We start from the raw sequence: 10,074 nt of genomic DNA on the forward strand, positions 1-10,074 counted from the left end.
ATAGAAGCAATTATATTAGGTACTTTGAGTATTCAAGTTAGAGTTAACTTGAAAGTGTCGCAGCAGTTGAGGCTGTGTGCCACACTAGGATTAGAGTTTAATCCTTAGGTTTACAAAGAGTTTTGTAAATGCAGTTTTGGCTCAATGATTAGTGGAAGTTTGGGAAAATCCTACTGAGTAGTAGGTCGTGTTTTTTTCACCTTTTGATCCAGGTGTTTTCCACGTAAAAATCTCTATGTTCTTTATTTTATGCACTCTTAATTCCGCAAATAGACTTAGTAAGTACATCTAGAAGAACCAGGTTCTTCTAGTGCGAAAATTAGGTACCACACAAATCACCCCCCCCCCCCTCTTGTGTGGTATTGACGTCTAGAACATCATACTCCCCTTGCAGAAATACAACAAACATGAAATAGTCGGGAACAATGACCATTGACTTTCTTAAGTGTGAGGCCTAAGTTAGACTTTCTGTTTTTGCTACTTGCCACGTCAATTATGTAACCGATTAGGGAAGAAACCCCTTCACTTAATTCTGAAGAATGTTATTCCCTCGTATAAAATAAGATATGCCATCAATTTTTCCTTCTAGTGGTAAAAGTTCTCAAAGAGCTTATAAGGGTTTCGCAAGACGGTGAAAACTCTATGGTCAAATATAGTTCTCTTCATATCAAATTGTCAACTTGCTCAAGACGTTTTAAAGATTATCTGATCGCGAATCATCACCATTTTAACTAACCAAAGGTGTCATATTCAGTTCACATAAAAAAAACTATAGATTAGTATCCAATATGAATTCCCATAAACATAGTCTAATGTTTAAGAAAAGGGATCTTTACCAAATTGTCGTTGGATTCACTGTTTACTTTTTCTAACCTCTATACATAAATCATAATATATACACATATATATATATATATATATATATATATATATATATGTGTGTGTGTGTGTGTGTGTGTGTGTGTGTGTGTGTGTAATATACATCCACCGGTTTTGCTTTGTTTGAGCGGTTGGGTGAGCGGTTATTTAGGTTAATTCTAAAACATGGGGGTGATTGGTACCAAAAAATCCTTTTTTCACATAGAGCACCTTATTAGAGGTCTTACATACCATTTATTAAACATGGTCAAGAGTAAGGAAAGAAAATAATTAATTGTATAAATTAAATTTTCTTGTCCGCGCTCAGCTTAGACATGAAAATTTATGTAGTACAACTAAACAATCAAAAGTAAAATATCCCAAAGGATTATCAGTCTTCTACATTCCAACAACTTATCTTAATATTGAAGCTATCCCCAAGAAGAAAAATGAATTGGAATGAGAGGGGAAAAAAATGAAAAAAAAAAGCAAATTTTTAATGTAAAGAGAAAAATGCTCAAAGAGATCACCAGCTGTAATTTGGAGGGAGTTGAAAGAATCTAGGCTGAATCCAAATTCCTTTGAAATCTTGAGCATCATAATCTAGTATGGCCTTAAACTTTTCATTCTTGATAAAAATTACAGAATCACCACTTCCAGCATAAGAGGCAGCACAAATAGAAATAGCAACATCATTCCCAAGTTTCATCCTTTTCTTGAAATCACTCATACTGAAACATTTCTCCTTGTAGTTAAAAGGCAGGCGTTCAATATTTGGATCTCTACGTTCTTTAACTATTTTGTAATACTCAAAACTCTTATTTCCCAAGTTGAATGTTATCATCTTATCATTCTCATCCAAAATTTGAAAACAACCATCAGCAAAAGTAGCACCTTTAACACCACCAAAAAATCTCTGTGAAAGATCATATTCATACTTCACCCACGCGCTAACTCCGCGTTCCAACACATGTAGTTCCAGAAACTCATGACGTTTCCGCAGAATGAGAGCCGTAACACAATCATTTGACAAAGGAGAAGAAGTAAACGCAGCAGAACCTTTAGAAATTTCATATTCTTGAAAAGGTGGGAGGTCAATTCTCGTGCGAGAGAAAGGGCAGAAAAAGAAAATGAGACCCTTTTGGGATAACAGTAACCAACCATGACTCGAAGCAAGGCAAGTAGCTTCTTTCAGTTCGGGGATATTAAGGGTGTAACTTTTGTCATTTGTGGGGTTAAAGAGTATGCATTCCTCATCGTCATCGTTGTAGAGTAGGAAATAAGGGTGTGTATCCGGAGCAGATTCTATGGCTGCAGTAGCTGAGAAAGAAGCAGAGCGCCAATTTGTGCACACTCCACGAAAACCAAGAAGATCAATAATTCCGAAGTTGTCTGCTATTTCCCCTAAAAGTTCTGAAGGCAGATCACGCCATGATCTTGCTGACAGTAAACAGTCTAGAAGTTTTTCTTTCTTTCTAGAACATTCTTCTCTTAACTGCTTTGCTTTGTCGTTGTTGCTTTCAACATCAGAGAGCTTAGCAAGCTTTTGGAGAAACTCTTTGGCCACTTTCTCCATACGTCTATTCAAAACAAAGCAAAAGGAATACAATCAGACTTATATTCAAGAACCAACAGCTACAAGAAATGAAGCATTAGTTTCAGATAGTACGCTCCAAACAGCTACAAGAACACTGACAAATGTTTAGACCAGCAACTACTCACTCTCGATGTCCTAATTTATGTGTCATATTTCCTTTTTAGACGATTTATAATTATATAAATATTTGTAACTTGTTTTAAACCACAAGTTCAAAAGTGTTCTTTCTTTTAATAAATACTGTACCAAGTCAAACATTATCACACATGATGCGGTGAGAGTGCTAGTTTTTGTTGAAACTATATAATATGTTGATATTGCATAGTATGATGGTCCCTCACTGAGATATATACAAAAAATTAAAAAAAAATAACAATTTAGTGACGAGGAGATATAGCAAGTGAATAGTAATCCATATATTCACACAAATAAGGATGCGCACTATTAATTAAACAAATGAAGCAAGAAATAAATATTCAATAGGAAAACAAGAAAATAAGAAGTAGAAGAAACCGAAATGATCCAAGATCAAGAAACTTACCTATCTTCTTCCATTTTAGCTTACACAGAAAGGAGCCTTGATGAGAAACTATCAACTGACAAAAAAGAATTGGGTGAATACCAAACGTTACACTTTAGGATACAAACTAGTGTTACACTATTTTAATGGGTAAATTTTTCTTAAGAAATCATATAAATATTGTGTTTGAGTTATAAAATAAAAATATATGTTTTGAAAAATAATGAAGGTTTATCTTATATATCTAACTCTATAAAAAAAAAAAGAACTTTTCACATAAAAGTTCTTACTCATACTAGTCAATATGTTCAATTAAAAAATTTGTTCCAGTTTTATAATTTTATCACTCCAAATTCACAAGTTACATTACTTCCTTCATTTTCAACAATTACACATAACCCTTGAAGATTTAATAATTTTTTTAAAGAAATTCCGGGAAGCTCTTATCAAATTCATTCTAGTAAACACAAACAAGATTAGCAAACCGATAGAAGATAATACTTTTTCTAGTGAAAAACATACAAATTATTCTATTTCTTTACACTGCTAAGAATAAGGTCTTTTCCGGGGGAAGAAACCGACAGAAAGCCGGCGATAACCGTGGTTTTCCAACTAAAAAACAACAGATTAGGACATGTCAGAAATTATCACGTCAATGGAAAAAGTCGACAGACTCGAGGTGATGAAAATTTTCATTAAAAGATCGATCTGATGGGGTTCGTTGATTTTCTTAAATTACGCATAAAATTAACTATTCGAGAATCGAATCGAGGTATATATCGTGGCAGGGTACTTTTCTACCATTTGACCATTGGTGCTCGATGGCCTAATGCTTCTATTTTTCTTATTTATATTCCTCAAGCGAAATTAACTAACAGAGTCTGACGATTTTTTTTTTAAAAAAAAATTAAAAATTTACCAAAATTAACCGGTAGACCCGATCGGTTATTCCATCGGATTTTCATACATAGGTTAATTGTATTTTGACTAAAAATACTGACAGATTTGATCGATTTTGTAAAATATTTTTATTTAAATGTTATTATGCAATTGATTAGGTGCGTTATTTTTTTAATTAAAAAATGCGCTAAACACAGTAATGACGGTGTCTGTCAAAATTAAGTTTTGGTACATTATTGCGTAAAATTAACAAACGAATTTTTGGCGATTTTAATTTTTTCATTCTATTTTCTAATATGCTTTGTCGGTTTCCTTAAATTATTGTTGCTCATTTTGTATGATCAAATTACAAAATTATTTGTACTTGTAAATCGTGATATAAAAGAATTAGGCTTTAAATTAATGTACTGCTTAAATAGAATTAAAGGAAGACGCGGAGACCTTTCGAAAAGATAACCTGGTCGGTCTAGCAGCCTATTTTCGCAAATCAAACCAAAATTGGAAGGGAAAAAGGGCTTAAAAGAGCATGCATGAGATCTAACATTTTAGAAATATAGAAAAGTAAGCTACAAAAGGGTAAAAAGTTAATATCAATCTAATTTAATCAGTTGTATCTAAAGGGACACCTATGATTCAATGACCACTAAAGAGATACAATTCCGCCATAAAATTGAAAGTCAAAGTTATCAAAATTAGAACCTGGAATTTGTAATAACGGAGAACTGAAGAAGGTCGATTAACTGGCTTGTTTTGGCACTGAATCAATATTATAATACGTATTTATAACGCTATTTTTATTAGGAATCATTATGCTACCAAATTTTAAAAGCTCTAAACCTAAAAGAAATGGAAAGAGGTTATAACTATTAATCAAGTAATTAAGAGTTTATTCTTAGATTTTAGGAAAATAATTAATTAACTACTTTTTTGTGTAAAATTAATTTTAAAAGGTAAAAGAAACAAACCATATTTTGCTAAGTGACTTTGTATTTTATAATAATAAGATAGATAGATATAAATATAAATGAATAACTCCACCAAGGAATTCCTAATCTTATCCCTTTTTAGAGCCCGTTTGGCTTGGCTGATTTAGAATAGCTGATAAGCATAGGTGCTGAAAAGCACTTTTAAGTGCTGAAGCTGATTTAAAAATAAGCAGTTACGTGTTTGGATAAAAGTGCTGAAATTAATAATAAGCAGCTAAAAAATTGTGTATACAAAGAGTTTTGTTTTAAAAAGAAGTATTTTAGGGATAGAATAGTAAATATTTTGGTCAAACCTAAAGTGCTTATAAGCTGAAATTTGATAAGTTGGGGGAGACCAACTTATGGCTTTTGGCTTATTTTTGGCTAATAAGCACTTAACTTATAAGCACTTTTAATTTTACCAAACACGTAGATAAGCCAAAAAGTGCTTATAAGCCAATTTGACCAGCTTATAAGCTTAACCAAACACCCTCTTAGTTATACACTTATCTAACCTTTATTCATGGAATACAGGAGCAACAAAGTAGTTTAGCAAATAACTTAAGCAGGATGGAATTAGTTATTATTCATTTAGTTCCAGAGTCGTGATGGAAATATGTACCAAAATAAACACGTCCTAGAAGAATATCTTACGACACCAAAAACAAAAATCAATTTATCTCCCATGTAACTAAGCAACAAACTAGGATGATTCACATAAAGTAAGACTGAAACTGGCTTTCTCAAACAAATTGGGCGTTTGGTCTAGTGGTATGATTCTCGCTTTGGGTGCGAGAGGTCCCGAGTTCGATTCTCGGAACGCCCCTAAAATATATTTTTTCCCGCTTATCGAATGGAATGGAATGGAAATGCCTACTCTTACCCAAAGTGATACCGTTTGCATGCTCTAAATATGTATACTGCACATGTGATATGGGTAATTTATACATAATCATACTATATATCTATTAGAATGTATATCCAAATTTTAGTTCTTGAATGTTATAAAAAGGGTGCTTGGCTAAAGGATAATAGACATACTATTATCTAGAGGATCACTCATAACTATTTACAAAAAGTCTTTCTCTATATTTCTTGTTTATATTTGCTAACATAATTAAATCATTTAGAATTAATTAGTTTTGATTCAATGACCTGTTAAAAACTAATAATTAAGAATTAGAAAAATCAAAAAAGTTTCCGTCAGCATTATCGACATTGGTTATAATTTCTTACTTACTTTTTATTTTTAATTTTTCTGCTCAATTAACTAAATTATTTAGAATTAAAATATTAGCTCATTGAAGAAATAAAAACTGATTGTAATATGCAACAACAATAGCAAACTCAATGAATTCCCACAAGTAGAGTCAAGGGATTGATATCTGACATTTAAAGTATTATTGGCAATTCTCCTTATATATAACGTGGAATTCTTATAATTATGAATAACAAAAATCAAAGAAGTGTGGGTCCGCATTATCGACTATAGTTATTTTCCTACTTTTTTTTTTTACTAATGTAATCAAATGATTTATAATTAAAATATTAGCTCATTAAATAAATTTAATTGATAAAACAAAAGAAACTGTCAAGCCTAACATGTACCTCCGGAGAAAACTTCAAAAGAAGCAATTTTATCACTTCATTCCTAACGTGTAGCGTAAAGTCACCATAAGTTGACATGGTAACATTCTTCTTTTATTAATTGAAAGGCCAGATAATTTGGGAAAAATTCAGGATTTCTTACCTAGTTCAAATAAGGAATAAGTTGATATTTAAATTTTGGTTTGATTTTACAAAATCCTAAGCATTAGGAAAGTAATTTAAATTATAATTTCATCTAATATAAAATCAATTATTAAAGATAAAAAGGAGAACGATATTTTGTTAAGAGATTACGTGCTTTTAATACACTATTAGTTTTAGGTGTACGCACGTTGCGTGTGTGACCTATCTCAATTAGTGAACTTTATTTTAAAAAGATGCATAATATGATATCTACAATTATATAATAAAATATTAAAATTGTAAGAAATTGAGCAGACAATTATATGCATTATTGGAGTGGCCTTGTTTCAGCCATTGTACCCTGTGAAAATGCTTTCTTCTATTTATATATCAATTTCTCCAATTGCACTTTCAACTCCTTTTTCTGGTCATAGAGTTGTGCTTGGTGGTTTCGGTTTGCCATTTCTGCTTGTATCACTGCTAACTGCCTTCTGATATATTTTTGACTCTATGAAACTCTTTCGAACTTAGCTTCTTCACAACACCTTTCCCTCTCTTAAGTTTTGCCAAATACCTCTTAGGTTTAGAGTCCAGGGTGCTGTGTCAAATGGTTGAAAATATTATGCCATTGATGGAAAAAAGATATTATATATGCCATTGACTTATTATCGTCATAGCCGATTGGTTCCGGCTTGTATTAGGTTTGGTAGGAAGATCATTTTCATTTCAATTATTTGTTCTATAAGAAGTAAAGGATTTCTTTTATTTTTATTTTTGAAGCCGACATAGATCAATCATATGGTTCCACATAAAATATCTTTGAAATTTCAGTTCACTTTTGCAATTGACGTATTGTAAAGTTTGAACTGATTCTATAAATTGGTGAATTACAACACTGACGGGCTATATTGTCGTGTTTACAGATTTGTAATATTTTTAACTGAAAAGCATCTATACGGGTTGATTTACCCTATCAACACAAGTGGATCTAATGGTCAGTTCAAGCAGCCCCATACACAAAAAGGGCAGTCCGGTGCACTAAGCTCTCGCTATGCGCGGGTCTAGGGAAGGGCCGGACCACAAGGGTCTATTGCACGCAGCCTTACCCTTCATATATTAATTTTTTGAAAACTTGTACAACAAGTAACATATTGTATACGGTCAAAATCGGGCTTGCCTAATTTTGTATAACTAACCAAAATCGGGTTGGCAGATCAAGGCTCGGCCTTAGTTATATCGGACCATGGTACGGAGATGGATTGGTAAGCTTGTGGATCAATGGCCGATCAAGATCGAGACCAGCCGTGGTCGAGACCGAAGCAAGAAAGAGATCGAGCAAGATCGAAGGAAGCCTGCCAAGTCAAACAATAGAAGGCCGAAATATCCGTGATCGGGCAAGGATCGTGGCGAAAATCTAGGCACGTAATAAGTCAGGATCGATTATTAGCCTTCTGTAATTAGAATTATGCCATAAATAGGATTCCTCTACTATATAAAAACGGTGCTAATTATTTTATAAATATCATACATTCACACATAACCAAGCAATACATTACATTTTTTCTCACACAAGCTTTGTTGTTCAGTTCTTACTTTTCAATAGCATACTCAATTGGTTCGAGGGCCACAATTGTTCATCACATTGGTTTGCTTTATTTTACTGTTAATTTCTAATATTAATCCTCGTATTATCAGTTTGTGCCAAGTGAAAGCACATATCCATAAAACTACTTCTAAGTTCAATTTTATCCAATTTTAAGGGTAAACAGTTTGGCGCGCACCGTGGGGCAAAGGATAATAGTAATTGCCCGATACAATTTTCATAACACACACTATTTTATGCTTGTTCTTTGAAGTGTATTTGATTCCAGGATCAACATGTCAAATTCTCAAGTAGCATCCATACACACAGACAATGGTCTTGGTCTCCATGGCGAGAACAACAACGTAGCCGCCCCAGGAAACGGAGTACCTCCAGTTAACCCCGATGGAGCTCCGGCCGTGGACCCTATCGACGTCAGCTCCCATATTGCTATTAATGGGAATTTGGGTGTTGATCCTAAAAATACCGTCCGCAGAGATGCTCGAACAACCGACTAGAACGCACGGGACGGTGAAGAAGGCGGAATTAGCCTTCGAATAATATTCGAAATGTTGCAGACTCAACAAACTGCAATAGCACAACTCCAAAATCAGAATCGTGCACCAAGCAGGATCGAGCTCGAGCCATCACAAGAAATTGTTCATAAAGCCGAATCGGTGCCAAAAATATCGAATGGAGGAGAATCGAAGACCAATCCTGCTATCGTAAAGATGCTCGAGGAACTGACAAAGTGAATCGAGACAGGGGAAAATAAGATCGAGGAAAACGATAAGAAAGTGAAAACTTATAATTCCAAGGTCGACCAAATCCCGGGGGCACCACCTGTATTGAAAGGACTTGATTCCAAGAAGTTTGTCCAAAAACCTTTCCCCCCGAGTGCAGCTCCAAAGCTAATCCCAACGAAGTTCTATATGCCCGAGATTCCGAAGTATAACAGGACGATAGATCCAAACGAACACGTCACCTCATATACGTGCGCCATTAAGGGAAATGACTTGGAAGATGACGAGATTTAATCCGTGTTGCTGAAGAAATTCGGGGAGACTCTATCTAAGGGTGCTATGATATGGTACCATAACTTACCACCTACCTCTATTGATTCATTTGCTATACTTGCAAATTCTTTTGTAAAGGCACAAGCCGTCATTAAGGTCGCTACCAGAAAGTCGGACCTCTTCAAGGTAAGACAGAAAGACAACGAGATGCTCAAGGAATTCGTATCTCGATTCCAAATAGATCGAATGGATTTGCCACCGGTCACTGATGATTGGGCTGTTCAAGCTTTTACTCAGGGTCTTAACGCTCGAAGTTACGTAGCTTCGCAGCAATTGAAGCAGAATTTGATCGAATATCCAGTTGTCTCTTGGGGTGGATGTACATAATCTGTATCAGTCAAAGATTGCGATCGAGGATGATAAACGGGGGCTCCAATCGGTTCGATTTATCCTAACATGCCCGTGGACAGAGTTAAAAGGGACATCGTCCGGGAACCACGGTCAAACAGAGATCGATATCAGCCATACGGTAGAGATCGGAGAAATAACGGACCTGGACGCAACCCCATTCAGAATGATAGAAGGAATGGTCTAGGACAGAGCTCTTGATGGCTCATGAGCAAGAGTGGTTTCGATAGGGATGGGGTCCAAAGAATCACCTCGATTGTCGGAATATAACTTCAACGTAGATGTTTCCGCCATATTATCGGCCATTGGATGTATCAAAGATACCAGGTGGCCCCGACTTGTGTAGACCGATCCGGCTTAGAGAAATCCAAACCAAATATGAAAGTATCATGGTACCTATGGCCATAAAATAGGAGACTGCAGACAGCTAAGGGAGGAAGTAGCTCGATTGTTCAACGAAGGGCACCTTTGAGGATTCTTAAGTGATCGGCCAAGAA

At 34.7% G+C, this 10,074-nt stretch overlaps 1 protein-coding gene and 1 non-coding gene across 2 annotated transcripts; one reads left to right on the forward strand and one right to left on the reverse strand.

Annotated features, from left to right (window-relative positions):
- Window positions 1–1,384: 1,384 nt before the first annotated feature.
- On the reverse strand, window positions 1,385–2,434 carry LOC109242217 (F-box protein At4g00893-like). The gene has a single exon (XM_019409073.1). It carries the CDS (start codon window positions 2,432–2,434, stop codon window positions 1,385–1,387), a length of 1,050 nt encoding a protein of 349 aa, XP_019264618.1.
- Window positions 2,435–5,594: 3,160 nt separating this feature from the next.
- TRNAP-UGG lies at window positions 5,595–5,666 on the forward strand. Its single transcript has one exon. It is a non-coding gene; the product is annotated as a tRNA-Pro (tRNA).
- The last annotated feature ends 4,408 nt before the right edge of the window (window positions 5,667–10,074 follow it).

The sequence above is a fragment of the Nicotiana attenuata genome, unplaced genomic scaffold (genome assembly GCF_001879085.1).
Source record: "Nicotiana attenuata strain UT unplaced genomic scaffold, NIATTr2, whole genome shotgun sequence".
Classification (NCBI taxonomy): domain Eukaryota; kingdom Viridiplantae; phylum Streptophyta; class Magnoliopsida; order Solanales; family Solanaceae; genus Nicotiana; species Nicotiana attenuata.

What these genes read in the sequence shown, in the direction of transcription:
- LOC109242217 (XM_019409073.1), bottom strand. Translation starts at nt 2,434, where the DNA reads ATGGAGAAAGTGGCCAAAGAGTTTCTCCAAAAGCTTGCTAAGCTCTCT.